We start from the raw sequence: 19878 nt of genomic DNA on the forward strand, positions 1-19878 counted from the left end.
AGTAGTAGTAGTAGTAGTAGTAGTAGTAGTAGTAGTAGTAGTAGCAGCAGTAGCAGCAGTAGTAGCAGCAGCAGTAGTAGTAGTAGTAGTAGTAGTAGTAGTAGTAGTAGCAGTAGCAGCAGCAGTAGTAGCAGTTTTAACTTATCATTATGAAGTACATGTTGCTTGTAATGACTGTAGAACACCATCACATTGGTTCTCTATAAGCCTCACTTTCACTATGCTTCTATCTGCTTCTGGTTAAGGATTTCCCTTTCACAATAAAAGACCTAGACATATACACTGCATCATTGTGGAAACGACCCGGCAGAAGAGGTCCGTTGACGGAGGAGGCAAAGAAGGCGTTGAGGGAGAGTGATACAACATTTTCTTTCTACTAAGCTAGATCAGTAAGTCACTCTGCCTTTATCATAGCACTGAGACCGGGGTTTCTAGTTCAAACTGGGATAGTTAACGTTGTTTCTTGTTTTGGACATTAACTTCGGCCAGGCTGCTAGTGTAGCCAGGTTGCTAACGATATATGAACAACTAGATTGACAACGGACAGAAAATATCACCAACTTTGCAAACAAATGCAGGGTTGTTGATGCTCTGAGGAAAACAGACTGCGGTATCAACTATAATATCATCTCATTCCAACTGGGTGTAAACAATAATCTCTATTTTCTACTAGTATGAATTAAAACCATCACATTGGATGGTGTTTCATGTTAAAACACCATAAACACATTAAACATTATCATTGACACTACTGTGTGTGTGTGGTGACTATGAGGATAATAGTTTCTCCCATGGATGGCATTTACCATTGTACAGTCTTGGTGTTATGACTAACACAGTTAATTGAGCCTCGCCTTTTGTGTTTGGTGTGAACAAAGTCTTTCTCAGTTTCTGCCTCTGTTAGTTATTTCAACAGTAACTTAAACTCTGCCGCAGTCGACTTCAAAGATGCTCTCTTATCGTCCCAAACAGACGGGCGAACGTCCTCTCTGTGTAGCAGAGTGGGATCTGTTTACTTCCCTCCAACATATCCATATTTGAAACATTTCTGTCTGTAAAAAAAACCTCTCAGCATCACTGTTTCTGTGGAGGGGACAACAAAGTAAATGACAGCATCCATCTAAGGAGACTTAAACTCCCCCCCCCCCCCCCCCCCCCCCCCCCATCCCTGGTCCCTGAAGGCTTTTTCTCGCGTGCTGCAAAGCTGAATTTATGTGTGCAATTTCTTTCGTGCTAGTCTCTTGTACTTTTGTGTTTTGGTGTAATAGATAAAATACATCATCACACAGGTAAGTCAGAATGTGTAAAAAGAAAACCCAGGTTTGATTTGTTTCCACACCTTCTGAGGTCGTATTGTTGGTGTGCTGTACTCGAGTATTTGATAACACATAAGAAAATGAAATGTAATCGTACTTTCAGAAAGTAACTCATTCATGCATTTAAACCCCTGAAACAGCTTAATCTGATTTGAATATGTTTTACATCATGTACTACTAACCTACTAGTACACTACTATACATTTCCAGAAACAAGAGTAAATAATAATGATTTTATCAATAGAAATATGAATTAGACAATGTGTTAAATTTGAGTTGTCTCCACTTTACACCTCTGACTGTTTTCATTTGTGTTGCTGGTGACTTTGTCTCTTTGTCCTTATGTTTCTACAAGGATTCATAGTTTTCATGTAGTAAGATATCCTCCTGAAGGTTAAAATGATTAATTCAGAATATAAAGAGAACAGGGAGGAGTGCGACGTCTGTCATGTTGTGATATTATTTTATAGCGTTTATGCTTAGTTATGCTTGTTTTGAATTTGGTCAGCTGTTCAGTTTTAGTCAGAGAGTCTATTTTTATAAGTCTAGTTTTCTTTCTCCAATCACATAAGGGGTATCTCTCTTTGAATGGCCTCTCCCCAGGTTTCCTCCATGTTTTCCCTAATCAGCTAAGTGTCTTTTAAATGATGTTCTTCTTGTCTTCTTAGAAAGCTTGTGATGGAGAACCATTGATGTTATGTGCCTGTGAATCCCACTGAGACGCTGCATGTGATGTGTGGTGTGGCCTCTGTAGACCAGGCAGGTAGGTTTCCACTTCTTACGCTATAGTTTTTTATGTTTATAGTTCTTACATAGTCTAGACTAGATTCATCATTTAGTTGAATGACAGAAATCAAATTTCTAAGTTTCAATTATATTTAATTCTTATATGATATATTTATAAATAATATAAAGGATTGTTTGGTTGCTGGTCCGACAAAGTAAGACATTACTTTGTCTTTGATTTCCAATGATTCCAATAATGTATCTGTTTGTTTTGACTGAGTGATTAATGGTTATTCATTGCTATTGGTAATCAATAGTGGAAGCAATATTCAGATCTAAAAGTAAAAAAGTAGCAATACAAAACGCTCTGCAACAAAACTTAAATTCAATGTAAGTATTAGCAGCTAAATGTATTAATGTTCCCTGAGAGTGTTTCCTCTGTGATTATTGTGCATCGTAATATTTAAGTATTATTTTCACAGTTGCATTAATGTCCGAGCAGCAGTTTAAGGTCGTTGCTGGTGGAGGAAGCTTTATATTGTAGAGCAGTTCTGTAACCTTGCATTATATTTTTTGTGGTAGAAAGGAATAATGTACATTTACTCAAGTATTATACTGAAGAACACATTTGTGGTCATTGATTTGAATAATGTATTATTATAGATAAATCTAGTTAAAGTGGTTAGCCCCACCTTTACCAGCAGCAACATTAAAGTGAGGTACACATTAATGTATCCATAGTTATAATCCAATGATATAATATTAATTATTGTGAAATGGGATATTCTGCATAATTAGTATTTGTACCTATTTTACTTTGACTGTCTTTTGATGCTAATACTTATGTACTTTTACTTATTAGTATTACATCCTTCAGTATTTTGAATGAAGAACATTTACTTGTAACATAGTATTTCTACACTGTGTATTGCTACTTTACTTAAAGATCTGAGTACTTCCTGTTACTCATGATATATGATGTGTGTAAAATCTGCAAAGTAACCAATAACTGTAAAATAAATGGAGTAAAAAGTGTCCCTTTGAAATGTAGTGTAGTGGGACTATAAAGGAAATATTCAAGTGAAGTATAAATACCTCGAAATGTACTCAAGTACAGTACTTAAATAAATGTACTATATATGTATCATATCATTGAATGATACTGATTTTTAAAAAAATGTTACACGAATACACACACACGAGCGGCAGGTGCCAGCAGCACACACACACACACACACACCCAGGTCCAGCACAGGGTTGTGTTTATCTCCCTCTCAATGAGCCTGCGTCGGGCTGTGCTGCTGCGAGGGTTCAGTATTACGGCTGAAGTCCTCTTGGTGACGCTCTGCTGACATCACTGATATTCCCCACTCAGCTCTCCGCACCAGACACACGGAGCTCCAGCGACTCTCACACACTCCGTCCACACTTTCGCTCCTCTCGCCGTGGCACCATCACACACAGAGCAGCAGCAGCAGCAGCGGGCTACCTGTGCGCACTGCGGCCGGCCCCTTCTATCTGTCACTAACAGAAGGGATACCGAAACTAAACACGGTCCAGGTTGAAGAGAGAGAGAGGACGGGCATACAGAGAACGGGGGAAAGAGAAACCGCAACTTGACTTGATTTCAACCCAGGCGGTGTGAACTGAACTCAGAAGTTTCTTGGCTGATCGGGGAAGGAATAATTCGGAGCCCGGCTGCCCCACACAGCGCTGTTGTGGATATTTACGTTCACCTTGTCTCCTGTTTAGAAGAATGGCGAGAGATTACGCAGCACGCTGCCCGGTCTCTCTGGTGAGAAACACTTGGCTGGTGGCGACAGCGATCCTCCTCGCATCCCAAGGTAAGAGCAGAAACAAACCCCGAGCTGTGTTTAAATAAGCACCGAAGCCTCTTGAGTTTCCCTCCTCTCCCTGCGCTGTGCGCCCCGAATGAGTGGCAGCACTTCCAGGTGCGCCGCCCCGTGTCCTGCCACTGCTGCATGTTTCACTGTGTCACGTCTCCGTCCCCTCTCCTGTCTGATGTTTTGGTGGACTGTGAGACCGTGTCGTAAAAGTTTATTGTCGAAGCACAATGCCGGATCCGTGTGTGGAGTTTCAGCACGCCATGATGCGCGAGGTGTGGCTCCGCCTGCGTTTGTGTGTTTTTTTTTTTTTTTTTTGTCCTAATTCCTCGCAGCTTCAGACGGCAGGTGACTGTTCGGGAAACCTAATCCCCTCTGAGCCTCTACAAACCCTTCCAACACGGCTGACCTGTAATCTGTGTTTACCTGTTGGAAAGTGTTGCCGGGAAAGGGGCGAACTCACAAGCGCAGGTCTGATTACTAACCATTAGAATAAAGGCATTAATGTGTCCTCGCTGTGCCGCGCAACAGGGTGGTGATGGGAGGAAATGAGAAATACTCGGCCCCTGCTCTTCAGTTTGGCCCTTCAGCCCTTCTTGAGTGTTGAGAGCCCTTAATGAATACCCACTACAGCAATATCTACAGTATGCACATATAGACTGTTTTTAAAGGGAGAAACCATAAATCAGGACACATTTATAGAGCCCGAAGTATATCTGATCTAAGAGACTAAACGCAATTTTAATATTCAGATATTCCTTAACATTTATTTGTATTATATATATTTCTTCATACTCAAACTATTAACATCAACATAAAGAGATTTGAGCTGTTAAACGAATGTGAAGGTGGTTTTAAAGTGGTCACCATCATAGATTTCAGCAATGGCATTGATACAATGGGACTACTCAACATTAGAGCTGTATAAATAAACATCACTAAATACTCACATGCAGCTATCATTTTAAACTTAAATTCTGAAACAAATGGTAAAAAAACAACAACTTGCCATCAACTAAGTGATGCAAGCACAATGCAAGACACCGTATGAATATTATAATGTGTTAAGAGATGAAAAGAATTCCAACATTTATGCCAGATTACTTATTTTGAGCAACACAACATCGCTGTTGCAGCACTGTAGGGCAGGTATAGTAAGGCTGTTGTGATTTTAAATAACAGAGTTTAAAAGGTTTCAGTGCTATTGATACTCAATACATTATCATAAATAAGCGTACTCTGACCGCACTAATGCAGACAGGAACATTGAGGAGATATCGCACCATAAACAAAAGATGGGAATCAATAAACGTTCCAATGAGTGCCATAAAGCAACACTTTATGTCCCGATAAGAACATTACAGAGATATAACCACAAGTGACAAGAGCATCACAAAGGAGCACTGCTGAGTAACACAGACATGCTCGATCTCCAAACGCAAACAAAAGTTGTTGTTTTTTCCCCCAAACTGGGACCAGCTACACAATTCACAACAGCAGACAGTCAGGAAACCATGATCGGCATTAACAATCTGACAAGCTAGTCCCCACACTTTCTCCAAGGAAAAAGAAGACGGGTCATTATGGAGCTGGGAGATGTGTCGTGTTGTGCGTTGACACGCCTTGGAGACTTGTGTCTGAGATCAAAGCAAATGGAGGGCAAGTTATTTCAAGGCCGAGAGCTGCAGAGCCCGTGGTTCGCATTTCGCCGTAGCATCTGTTGCATAATAGGTGAAAATGTGAACTGTGATATTGACTAAGTGTACAAGGCAGGAGGAAGATTGAACCTTGATTGGAATTTGCTTTGTAACAACATTCTTTCTCCGCGTGCATATTTGAACTGCGGTGCTAGAGAGCCATGCAACGCAGGTTTGGTTGGTGTGAGGATGACAGATACTCAGCCGAGACTCTGCTACATCAGGCTTGTATTGTTAAAAAGCTGTCAGATTGTCATGACTGTATCCCCACAGGTTATGAATTAATCTGAAAGTGCAACAACACAACTGTCTTCTCGGTGGAAAAAGCTCAGCACTCACATTTCAGCTGCTCAGCCTGTGAGTTACTGACACAGAAATGCAAAAGTATAAGCTTGATTGTCCCAGCATACCAAATCTTTTTTATTTTTTGAGGAAACAGTACAATGCCAGGTTGTGTTTGCAGATGCATGATCTCTGTGTTTTTTTTTTTTAGATAATGCGGAAAAATAAACGAGTGCTCTGAAAAAGGGCAACGGCAGCAGTAAAAGCTAAACCAGGATGTTACAAGAACAACGTTAACCTTCAGTAAAACAGACAAAGTAGAGTCGAGAGGATACCATTCCACAGCAATGATAATTAAGTCACTTCAGGTGTCCCCCTCTTCACCTCCCCCTCCTGCACTCGTCTCTACAGGCCCGATTCTGTGCTGAAATGTCAACGATGATGAGTCTCCTCGACGGCTCGGTGGAGACGAAGGGCTGATTAGCTTATCACTTGGAGAGCAGGCGGACGATGATTATCGTCCTCAGAGCAGTGCAGCCTGATTATCGAGAGCTCTTATTAATGACTCATCATTGAACCATGTTTCTGTTTGTTGTTTGCATATTTATGTAGCCAGTGCTGCAGCTACCATATAGATCTGTGTTGGGTTTCTTTACCATCTGGGAAGCAGTGCAGAAGAAGGTTGTGATGAAGAAGCCTTGGAAGCATGAAACGCTAAACAACCACCTGTATTAGTAGTAATAAAATATCCTCTACTGCATTTTCAATTAATATTCCAGAGAAATGTCGAATTTTACTGCTGGAGTTATAAAGCATGTGTAAAAACAAACATACAGTTTAAGACATTCATCTGTGGGCTGCCCAGTGCAACCAGTTGTGTGCTTTTGGCCTTCGAGGCAGGAGCACAATTATTACAATTCTTCTCTTGGCAGGATGTTTTAGTTGATTATTAATTAGAAGAAGCCCGATAGGCTCGAAATCTCCCATTATTTCAAAAGCAAAGGTTACTTAAAAAAAATAAAAAATAATAATAATTCTCAGTTTACTATTCAGATTTTTTCTCACTTTGCATAAATCTTATTTTGACCCAGCCGCAGTCAACTCCACCATCTTTAAAATAACTGCCTGCAGCGCAGAGGTCCCAGCCCATTGTGGTGGATGGCAGGAAGCCTAAATGTCAAGGAGTGTGCCTCAGGAGAAGGGATCTTGTGTGTGTGGAGAGGGCTGAGGGAGGGGTTGTCATTGTTGCCTTAAGAGCCGTTCATAGGTATCATTGCTGGGTTGAAATGTCAATGACCGTGTTAAGCAGCTGGGTGCCTCGCAATGATATGAAATGGCTTAATGATATGTTTAAGCATACAACTTTTAATTTGTTTGCTCGTGGGCTTGTCTGTAAGGAACCTTTCAAACTGTATTTATAAGACGTCTCCCCAAAGAGTGAAGACGTGAAATAAAAGTCACCGTCAAACACAATACAACAAACTAAACTGCAATCAGATAAGAGAAAGCAAGGCTACAATTAGTCATTCATGCTGACTGGGATGATGCTTATTTAACTAAATCATGATTAAGCCTCTTAATCTGCCATATATATATATATATATATATATATATATATATATATATATATATATTATATATATATATATATATAGTGTGTATATTATATATATATATATAGTGTGTGTATATATATATATATATATATATATATATATATATATATATATAGTGTGTGTGTATATATATATATATATATATATATATATAGTGTGTGTGTATATATATATATATATATATATATATATATATATATATATATATAGTATATATATATATAGTATATATAGTATGTATATATATATATATAATATATATATGTATATATATATATATATATATATAGTGTGTATATATATATATAGTGTGTATAGATATATATATATATATCTAATTATATTATATATTATAGTATATATATATATATAGTATATATATATACACTATATATTATATATATATATATATAATATATATATAGTATATATATATATAGTATGTATAGTGTATATCTTATATATATATATATGTATAGTATAGTATTATGTGTATATATATATATATATATATATATATATATATATATATATATTATATATAATATTATAGTATAGTGTATGTATATATATATATATATATATATATATAGTATAGTATATATATACTAACTGCTGTCCTGTGGGGGACCAGAAATGACCTGCAGTTTCAGGGGCCCACACTTAAATGTCAACGCTCTTCCTGGTGAGGCATGGGCTGATAATCATCAGCTTTTTAATGACTCGCACCAGCACACAGTGCATGGTAATGCCGGGAGCTGTTTGTCATTGTCTGGGCTGCCGTGTGTGGTGGTGATTCTCACCCAGAAAAGCACAATATCAAGTCCGGCTAACTCTTCCCCTGAATGACTATCTTTTCCCGGGTTCATGGACAGACTTGAACATGGTGTTGCGTCACATTGTTTGCTGGGATTTGTTTGTTTGTTCGGCCTCTGGTTTCAAACGTTAATGACGTTGCGGGCTGATGAACGATGGATTACAGGGTCTTGCGTAAGGATGTTTGCTTGATGATCTTTCTTTTTTTGTACAATCAAAGAAGCAGCGTTGATGCTCTTCTTTCAAAATTCCCCATCTCAGCGCTTTTGGACAGAGGTAGAAGTCGGCCTGGTAGGGCGCTCTCGGAGATTTGGAAGAGGTTGTCATGGAAACGGCTTTGTGGATGAGACAATTCCACCTCCCTTTGTTGTGCAGCCATGTGTGTATGTCTTTGTGTGGACCTTTTTTTTAAAGAAGCTAGGTGTAATTAGGAGCAAGAGGCTAGACTCCGGGGTTGCTGTAAGAAGCGGCATCAGTCCGACTTTCTGAGAGTCCAGGAAGCAGCTTTTGATTCATCACTCTGCCTGCCAAGAACCAGCAAGCACTGGGTCAGCGTTTCTCTTTTCTTTTTTCATTCCACTCTTGAGGAAACCGGTTACTAAGCAAATTCCAGATCACATTTCGAGAAATAAACCATATCATGGCTAACACCTTGACATTCCTTAGTGATTCTACTGCAACAGGTGTCATTGTGGAGAGGGATTACAGAGTGTAGCAACAGGAACGGGGCCATGAATCACAATGGAGCCGATCCAAGGATGGTCCTGCTTTCAACTTCTCAGGGTCCAGTCAGCGGTCACTGAATGCCTTTGCAGATCACTCACAACTGCACACACAAGCTAACTCCCTCTCACACACACACACATGATCAATGTGGCCTCCCTCTCTAGACTTTTACCGCCATGCAGCGTAAAGACAACTTGCATCCAGCCTTTTTATACACTGCTCAGTCATTTTCCCCTTCTTTATTCAGCCATTCTTTCTCCCCCTTATTATCTCGCCCACTCTTTCACTCTCATTCTTTTGCTCACGACCCTATTTTCAGCCGGCCGGCCTGGTTGCTGCTCCGCGGCGGCTCCCGAGTGAGGGTCCTTTTGTTGGAGCAGCTTTTGGTGGAATTAAAAATGGTGCCTGTACACTCCCCTCCCTCCTCTCTCTTCCTCCCTCCCTCCGTCCACTCCACTGCTCTTAGTTCTTCTCGGCCTCATTGTTTAGAGAGAGGGGGAGCGAGTGGGGGTAAGAGAGCGGGAGGGAGAGGATTTCAAAAGTGTGAAAATGTTTATACAAGCGCCCCTCCTCTGTCTCCCAGTGTGTCCTGAGCTCGCCTGTTCCACAGACCACAGCGAGCGGCATCCATCCTCTCCTCCTGCTCAGTCACTGTTTCATCTCCACATATATTTTGCTGGTGACAAAGCGGAAATTGCTCTCACTGCCTGTGCGAGTGCAGCTGTGATGTGACATTTCCTGTTTGTACCCATGTGTGCAATTAATGTTCACGGTTACATTGTTTGGTATCATTATGGAGCCTTTAGCCTGGGTTTTCTTTCTGCAGAGGGAATTTACTTAAAATCTATGTTGCATTTACTAACATTTGACCGTAATACAACTTTTTTTAAAGAGACTTAACTGCAGTGACAATCACACAAGTATCATTGGCATCACTGACAGGAAGCAGTCACAGCACTTCTCATTTTAGGCTGTGGTAAGGTCTTGTATAATCAACACAATTACATACATTTTTAACATTTGTGTTTGTAATATTTAACCTACAATGAACATAATATTAGACATATAGTTCAATGTAACAGAATTGAACACCGCCACGACGTACAGCCTCTGCAAAGACATTAAAAATCAACAACAACTGAAAATGATCGCTGTGATAAAAGGGATGGATTTAATGGAGTGCTGTTGTATTACATTACATAAAGGTGTTTCTTTTTTCTTGTATTTCACTGTACATTTGTAAGTACCATGCTGTGAAAAGGATGTATTTTTAATGCTATGTGTGTAACAGATGAGATGGAAGGTCTTTATTTACCTCATTAACAGAGCCTGGTTATTTCAATCAAAGCATTTTAACACCAAATTAGTCAAATCTGTTTTACATTTTTGAGTTATAAGAGTTTTCTAAGTCATAGCTGGTGCTTATTATATTCAGGTGGGGCCTCACAGTCCCAGGAAATAAAATGTTCAGTAGGTCACTTGCCTCGCTTTAGAGCAGGGGAAGTCCCTGCTTTACCCATGTACCGGTAACTGTTTCCTGCTCTGAACAAAATATCAGCCGTCATCATTTTTGGACGTTTGGTTGTTTCCGAACCGGTCACATCCTCCTCTGGTTCAGGTGATTAGTTTGAAAGTGAAACCTTTTCATGGCTGGGGATGTTAGGTCACAGAAGCCAGTGAGATAAAAAAACAAAAGAAAAAGTAAATCTCCTGCCCTGGTTCAAGTGCTAGCACTAGGAAGGCCAAGCCATTGTCAATTGTCTTCAAACTGTGCCCGTATTACGATCCCTAGACCCATTTTCTTTACAAACCTTTAGCAGCCGATACTTATAGCCATGCAAGGAAATAAGTTATTTATAGTAGGGTTTAACTTTTTCCCCGACAGCTTATTGGCCTTTTTATTTGACCCACCAACATACATACCAGCTCCTACATTATCTGAATTTCATAACCTAGCAAAAAGCTACAAAGCATGGACAGTGGAGTAATGTAATATCTTCTTGGAGTGAATGAAGAAACTCAACACCTTGCTAAAGTAATGCAAATGGATTTGGAAATAGAGAGAGCATCGATTTATCTCTGCTGCCCCGTCCATAAATAACTGTCCTGCTCTGTGAAGCCTGTACACTGTTAGCAACAAGTTGTGGAGGTCAGCAGGAGGGGGGGGGGGGCTCTGTCTGTATTGATGAAATGTTCAAATGAAACTGGGGTAAAGACAAGGATTTGTGCGCACGGCCAACAGCCTGGCTCTTCTCTCACCTCCGTTAGCGTCCTTGGCTGCTTCAATTTCATCGTCTAAATGGACTGCCTCACCTCCGAGTGCACGCACGTGTGCACGTGAGTGTCGATGGCAATCGACTTGATCGACCGCGTCCGCTCTGACAGTGTTGTTTCTCATTTGCATAATGCCAGCTAACATCGCTCCTCTTTACCCCGTTCACAAGCGACTACTGTTCACATCGCAGCACATTTCTATGCGAGTCACACACACATTAGAAGAGAATACCGGTGTCATTTAGAGTTACAGTCCATTTACTACCGCCTCTGTCGAATGTACGTTTCCACCAATCATTCTGCAATGCTTGCCATGTGTAATTAGATCATTCTTTGTCATTTTTATACATGCAAGCTCTGCTGTTATTTAAAAAAAATCTGGCTTGAAATCAATGGCTGTCTTGGCAAACAAAGCAGCAACTGGTAAAAAAAACCCCAGAAAAGACACATGGATGTGACAATTAGGTTTGTCAGGCTGCATGTTATCCAGGAACCTTTTTCATGGTGTTGACTTTTATGTCTTCCTGCGGGTGTCAGGTGACTGACAGGAAACAGACTGGTGAGAAAATCGTGTCTACATTATATATTAACAACGGGACATGGGTTTCTGCCTTTAGTCTCAGACATCGATATATTCTCTGGTCCACCAAATGTTTTGACGGATATGAAAACACTCGACTCGGCAGATTCAAACAACGCGTGAATTAAAATAACATTGACACAACAAACTTTGTTTGTTTTACTGTAGAAGAATGAATGGCAGCCAATATACTTATGACATCATTGAAATGGAAGACTTCTTGAAGTATGTGCCCAAATGAAGAAAAGTATTTCAACTCTGTATTACTGCATTACTTGTATTACCTTGTTGCTATAATCCACAAGCCAAGCTATGGACATTATTGAGGCTGTTACGTTACTGGAATGTTGTCCCAGAGATAGATGTCTCAAGACTTGGACAAATGAAGTCAAAACTATCTTCATGGCTTGAACTCAACAGATTTTACACATCAAGGTCTGTGGTATGTGAACAAAGTTACATAAAGCCTCTTGTGGCTCCAGAGAAATGAATGTCAGTCGGCGCTGAAAACTACAAGTTTGAAGATAAAAAAACTCTGATGGTGTGGAGTTGGAGAGAAGTGAGCTCTGTAGCCCGCTCCTCATCGCTGCTTGAGGCTACATTAGCAGCTGCTAGCATAACGCAACCAAATCTCCAACCAAACATTTGCTGGTGCGTTGTGGGTAATGTAGGCACCCAGTTTTGACAAGTATGCGTGTAATAAAAGGGCAATATCTCTAAACCATTTTGGATCCAATTTCATCCTTACCTTAGTGGTAAGAGAGGAGTGGATAAGGTTCTCCTGTTCACAAGTCAGAGTATTTCAGCAAGATACTAAACCCCAAATCAGTTATGTGCATGGGGAACAATGAAGTGTTATGGTGTTATGTGTAGGTGGGGAACCTACTTTTTTAGACAACATTGCAATATTCTAATCATTCTTTCCTAATTTACCTACAATCGTCAGCTCACACCCAAACAGTACACAAACACAGATGTACGGACAGGTTGTTCCCCCTCCCTCGCCTCTTCCTGCCCGCCGCTGTTGAACCTGATTAATTGCCTCCGTATCCTTCACTAATTCAGCTGGTGATTGAGAGATTCAGTGTGACAGCTGCAGCACAATGCTTTGTCTTTTTTCCCTTTCTCCGTCTTGACACGACGCCACCCCACTAAATAAACCTCCCTTAACTCCTGAGCCTGCCGTCTCTAATCTAAAGCTGGAGGTCACTTCTCTATTCCCACACATCATGGAGTAGATTTTCTCCTGTGAATCCAAAATGAAGTTTCTTTTTCTTTTTACACAAAAGGTTGATGTTCTCTTGACATGACTATTCAATATTTCCGACATCCGGTCTTTTGGCACCCACCGATGGACTTTTTCATTTGCGTGATAGAATTACAGAATCCATTCAAAGGCAGGATTTTCTATTTTCTTCTTTAGCAGTGTATCATTGTCAAATGGCTTGAGATATTGCCTGCTGCTTTTCTATAGGTCCTGTGGGCCTTCTTCTCGCAGCTCACTTCATTATTTCTCCTCCCTGCTGCTTTTCATGCGTACTACCTACCTGTCAATCAGCCAGACATATCTTTGGCTGTTTCTTGTTTTGTAATAGAGAATCCAGTCCAAGTCCTCTTCAATTAAACCAAATGAAAGTGCAAAACAGATTAGTGAGGCTACGGCTTGTAAATAGCCACCACCGAACATCTGTCACTGCTGTTTGTCGTTGGCACCATGATGTCCAGGGTAAATGTGTCAGATGAGTCCGTGCAAATGTTGACACAAAAAGTCTGAATATGTTTAATCAACAAAGAAAAGCAGAACAAACACAGAGTCTGGAAATTAGTCACAGTAGAGCAATAAGTCATTTCACAATAATAATTGAAATCATTTAGCATTACACGGAGAAAAGAAAAGGGAGTACTGATACACGTACCATTGCACTGTGTGCGCATGTGCTTGTGACAGCCTCCCTCTGTGAGCTGAAGTGAGAAAGCCACTGTGGACTGTGCGATGGCTGAGGATGTGGTTGCTGAGACAGACAAAGAAAGATCTACACACACACAAACATGCACGCACACTCTGCTACAACTGCCTGCTCAAACCAAACCATCTTTTCTTCCCCCTTATCTATGACATCTATTCCCTTTAAGCTTCTCTCTTTCTCTTCTCTTCCCTTTCCTTGTACTCTTCTCACACATAAATATTGGAAATGGATCAAAGCCAAGTGGGATTAAATAGCTCGCATGTCAAAAACCAAGAAATCATTAATGACATAAAGTTCTCTTTAGTGGCTCAGAAATTCATTTACTGTCCTGCCACCACACTCGTGAACTGCAGCTGCACTTTTGCTCCACCCCTGGGAGGAAATTCTTGAAAAGATTATGTTTTACTGGCCTTTTCAGTTTAAATTGTCAAGGAATGGCCCGCGTAAATCACCACTGATGTAAACACAGCGTCCGCTTCGGCTCTGCAGTCTGCCCGTCAAGTGCGACAGCTTGATCCGGGATGCCACGATGGAGCCAGGTCTCTGTAACGCTGTGGTCACAACAGACCCAGACGTTAACCTGCATCTTATTTACAGTCACTTCCCGAATGTTTTCTCCTCCCTGATTTAAGGACTTACTTGCATGGCATGTACCAGTGCAGAAAAACCTACCTCATTATGGAAGAACAATAACTAAATGGCTTGAACTAAAGAACGCGGTTCTCAGATTAAAGCTATGGTTGACAAATAATACAAAATGAGTTTGGGCACAATGAATCACACTGTAGCCGGCTTTTTATAAGATGGCCAATTATGGCAATAATCTGCTAATCGGCTTGCCACATTGAAATTGGAATATCCATCCATTTTCTAAACCGCTTATCCTGTTCAGGGCTGCGGGGGCTGGAGCCTATCCCAGCATGCACCGAGTGAGAGGCAGCGCACACCCTAAACATGTCCCGAGGGTGCACCCTGTGTCTAACAAAGGGCTTGAAATTGGAATATAAAAAGTAAAAATCATGAATATTTCAAATGTTTTGGCATATCACGTTCTACCTGCTGTACTTTTTTAGAACAGTTTAGTAGTAGCGTAGCAACACAAACAAACAAACGTTAAACTCGTTAAGGGTGCCATGTGCAGTGTACTTGTTGGTTGTGTGCGTCCTTGAGGTCTGACAAACATGTTGAATGAATTTCCTTCCTCATAAAACATTTGTCTTGAATACTTTAGATGTAAAGTTGACATCCATGCCTAGCTTGCAGTCATCTTCTTCACTTCTTTTACATTACTGCACGTTACTGCAGCCGACTGTCATCTGTCTTTGTGCACGAGACGATCAAAACGAGCGCCCAAACATTGCTGCTGCGCTACTGGTGGGCAAAAAGTCTACGGGGTACCTCTTTAAATAAGAGATATCTAAATCCATAATGAGCTGTGAAGTTGGCGTCAGGGGGCGTCTTGACTTTGCAGTCTGAGTGGATTATCCTATTTACAGATATCAAAATAAAGTCAATATATTGTCTTCTAACTCTTTAAATTGAAGCTCAGAGTTTAATTATATATATTACTTATCCAACAGATGAGAGGCTGTATTTCAGCTGCATTCCAGTTCAACGTTTTAGGAACTGGGCTGACGTGTGACCCGAAAGTAATACACACCCTCCAACAAATTGAAATGACTTTATTAATAATTGAGCAACAAGCATCACCTTGTAGGCAATTCAAATGAGTTTATTCAATAGAAATATATAATTTGAATTTGATAAAAGAAAGCATGCGTAATGAGGTCTCTCTTTTTTTAAATCTATTTATTACCTCCAGGCATCAGATTTTGTATTGTATTGAACTGTATTGTTCTGGCATATTCTGCTAAACTATGGCCTATACCACACAGTTATTTTTGAATAAACAGGGTTTTATCCTCTTGTTTAAAAAAAAAAAAAAAAAAAAAAAAAAAATCCTTTCCATATCAGAAAACATCTCGTTCCAGATGATAACGCTAAATACAATCTGAAGCGCTGTGAAAGACGGTGGGCACACACACACACACACACACACACACACACACACACACACACACACACACACACACACACACACACACACACACACACACACTGGTGACTTAGGAAGGCGGGGTCCGTGTCTGTAGTGGAAGAGTAACTGTACATTTATGTGTAAACATGTAAAAAGGTTATTTGGCCACGTCCACCGTTCATGGATGCATTTATGTCGCCTCATCGTTAGTGACGCCTCATAGATTGCACACATTGACATAACAAGCCACAAACTCTGTTTGCCGTAGTTTTACAGAAGCTCTGCTTTCAGTAACCTAAAACGGTGTTTGGATGTGGACAAAAAGGCCCAAACTGTAAAAATGTTGTTGCATTATTCCTGGAAAGTTACCCCTGTTGCCAATAATACCACATCACGTCATTTAAAGATGTCCCACAGTAAGGGGAATTTCACTGAGCCAGCAGCACGCCCCCCTCTTTCCCCCTGGTGTTTGTGCTTACCTCAAAAAACTCCATTAACTAAGGCGCTAGGATTGTGAAATAGAAAACAACTTATGTGCATAGGCCTCTGACCTATCCGCCCCCGCATCCCAGAGTTTATTTCCAGGCGTTGAGCTTTTCAAAATGTGAGGATGATTTCTTAATCCCCAGGATGCATCTCAGAGTGGAAGTGAAATGCTACTATTCTGGTTTCCACCACGCAAGCATCCTGATGTGTGGCAGGCTGGCTGCCCGATGAGCTGGCTGGATGGAGAGAAAAGGGTGCTAATGAGATGTGTGCTGCTCTTTCATGTCTGTCCTCTTCTCTGCTAATGTACAAAGTGACTGCGTCTGAACTGAAAAGTTGAATAGGTTTGGAATTGAATCAGACATTTTTGGATATGAAAGGCAGTTTGAGGGAGAGCGTGTTAATGAGCAGGTTTGGAACATCACTCGTACCTCATAGCCATCAACAGTCTGAAACTATGGCCAAAGCGGCGGAATATGGAACTGAGGAAAGGCAATAAATAGGATGATAGTCACAGAGCTAAAGCTTAAGCTGTGCTTAAATAAACAAAGTCAACAAACGGCCAAAGTAATTGAGTGATGACTCCAGCCGTCAAGTGAATCACCACACTTCTCTCCAGATGTCTTTATTCAGACACTGACACCATTCCAAGCAACCGAAGACATATATTTGTGTGCTTCTGAATTAACTTTTTATAATGAGATATCTCATTTGACAGTAAAATGTATGAAGATTATTAAAATGATCAAGTGATGAGTTTGGGGACCACACTGGTTGTTCTGCATGTTTTAAAGAAATGTTCCAATTTCGATACATGAACTTGCGTATCGGCTGCATGCTGCTAACCCTGTAGGGATGTGATATGATTGCCATCCTTGCTGTATAGTCTGGCTCAGGTTAAACCTTTGTAAAACATGAACAAATACTTACAGAGAGTGATACAACTCTTTATTATCATCATCTAACTTAAATAAATAAATCTAGTTAGTCTTTAATAGAAAGATTTGATAAAAAGATGAGAAGAAAGCGCGATGCTCACTCGTTAGCTACTCTCATCGTTAATGTCGGACGTAGCGATCGTTTTTTCTGGAGCTGATGTTGGAAGAAGCTAACGAGTGATCCATCGTGCTTATTTCAGTACAGATGAGACGGCGAGTGACGCATGTAGTTGTTGTTCCTGTGTAGCTGAAGATATGATGGTCACGATGTGAATTATCGGTGCATAGACTCACGTGCTCGCGGATACACGATCGAGCTTCTTAGGCTGTATCGGAGGCTTTCTGATACTGGTATTGGTATCAAAACCACTCTAATGTTTTATGGACGTTCTAAGGCTTGTCATGCATTTTTAAATTAATTTCATATCTTCCCAGCAGCCATTAGTCTCTATTCATGTTATCCATTCGTTGCAGATGATTGAAACAGGCCAGAGATGGCTCTGGCATCACAGTAAACCTTTAGTCATTATGTTTTGTACCCGTCACCTGCAGTAATAAGCAGGGACTGCTCAGAAATTGTGTGCTTGTCCTTTGGGTTTCATTGAGCTTTTTCTTGACAACAGAGCTTGTGAATCCAATGCTTTCTGCAGCCAACTCAAGGAAGAAGGGGGGGGGGGGGGGGGCTTCCTTCAGGTTTATTATCTCATGCAAATGTAATGTCTCTAAAAGAAAGCAAGAGTGCTAATAAGATACTACACTTTAAAAAATGGTGAGTAGATTTGAATGTAATGGACTGAAGTACGCTTAGCTACAAGCAGGGTCCTCTGAATTTACATACGTCTTCTTCCTCAGTCTTCAGTTGTTGTCACATTCCCACCATGCACCATGGGAGATTTGGTTTACACAGGATTGTGTACTGTGGCTCGAGTCCTAAATTCTGCTCCAACATTGCAGCAGTGGGATTGTCTTTGTGTCCTTCCAAGCAGAATGAAGATCATTATGAACATTATGTGTCTGTTTTGTTTAAACACGAAGCGCCATAGAGTAGCACAGGTAGTACTTAGCACGTTGAACTATACTTAGCTGGCACAAGGTGATCGTCTTACAAAGTAATCGCTATGATGATAAAATGTGATTTGTTGGTAGTAATGCAATACTTTTGCATACAAAACATTAAGATTTTAGAGATGTGAGTCGTGCAGTGATAAACCATTCATTAGGAATTTCAGCATTTTCTTGAGAAAGCGTAAAAAGCAAAGGATTTAAACTTTCCAGTTGATCCTGTCTGATTGAACTGGCTTGTACAGAAGGCAATCACATCAGCTAATCATTGCTTCATTACAACTCAGTTGGTTTGAGATGATAGTGCGCATTATGTAATTGCTTGTTAGAACTAAATATGCAACGGGCACGATGGGTTAAATGCCAATTAGCACAGTATGTGTGTGGCTCTGGATGCAGCCAGGCGGCGCAGAGGGAGAGCCGTTTGCTCGCAGTTCTTGGCTCTGGGTTCACTCTGTTTGACTTGACAGGTCCGGCTAAAATGTCATCCTGTTGCTGCTATTCTTGATTCTTTTTTTTCTTCTTCTGCTATAACTGGAATGCTGACGTTAGTGCGCTGTGACAACTCGCACTCTCGTGCCGAGTGTCAGTGCACTGGCCCCTTTCTTCCTGAGATGACGGGAGCGAGCGAGGATTTAAATGTGTTGAAGAGAGGAGCGTAAGGGTCCTCTCCTCCTCACCTTATTCTCGCTCTCCTTCCGCTCATGTTTTATTCTCAAGAGTGTGACCGCCAGTGCGTTTAGTGATGCTGATGGAAAGCGGTCATACATGTGGATTTTCCTTCACACACACCCTTGCACACAGTGATCCCCTGTGCTGTCAGTTGAGCGCCCTGATACACACACACACACACGCACGCACGCACGCACGCACGCACGCACGCACGCACACACACACACACACACACACACACAGTCACTTTCAGTTCACCACTCAATGGCGGCCCCCTGACAGCTCTCCAGTCTCTTCTTGCAGAAAACGGATGAAAGCTGTTTTTTTATAAAGTCCTTCTCAACCTCATCTCTCTCAGTTCCTGTCTGTTTTCTCTCTGCTGACAGGAAGGTGTGAGTGTTAGCAGTATGTCTGTGTATCTCAACATGCACGTTAACTTGCGTATGTCACTATATGAGTTTGCATGCATGCTGGGGATCGTCATTCTATATTTGTGCAGATTTTTGGATGACAGTGAGACAGAGCAACATAGCCGACTGCTGACAAAATCATTGCCTGTGTACCTGCGAATAAAGTCGTGCGCTGCAGCAGTAAGACTGAATGCTTAACATTTGCACCAAAAAAATAAACGCATATGCGTATCGTTTAATCATTTTCAGTACTGGTACCAATATGATACCCACATTTTGATGGTGATATTGAAGAATATGAACATGCTTTTCTATTTAAACAAAACAAAACCGCCAACTCATTTAATAATAAAGAAGAAACTTCTCAATGCATCAATGTTCGCACAAGACCTTTGCCTAACTAAAGCATTGTCTAAAATCAAACAAAT

At 40.8% G+C, this 19878-nt stretch overlaps 1 protein-coding gene across 4 annotated transcripts in view; it reads left to right on the plus strand.

Moving 5' to 3' along the window:
* The first annotated feature begins 3357 nt into the window (after positions 1 to 3357).
* Positions 3358 to 19878, plus strand: part of pvrl2l (PVR cell adhesion molecule related 2 like) — a 256021-nt gene continuing 239500 nt past the window's right edge. For all 4 annotated transcript variants that reach the window (XM_029443095.1, XM_029443096.1, XM_029443097.1 and 1 more), the window contains exon 1: positions 3358 to 3886. In XM_029443095.1, the coding sequence (XP_029298955.1) occupies positions 3799 to 3886 (88 nt within the window). In that variant the 5' untranslated portion in view covers positions 3358 to 3798. The remainder of the gene's footprint in view (positions 3887 to 19878) is intronic.

Source organism: Cottoperca gobio, chromosome 11, assembly GCF_900634415.1.
Source record: "Cottoperca gobio chromosome 11, fCotGob3.1, whole genome shotgun sequence".
NCBI lineage: Eukaryota > Metazoa > Chordata > Actinopteri > Perciformes > Bovichtidae > Cottoperca > Cottoperca gobio.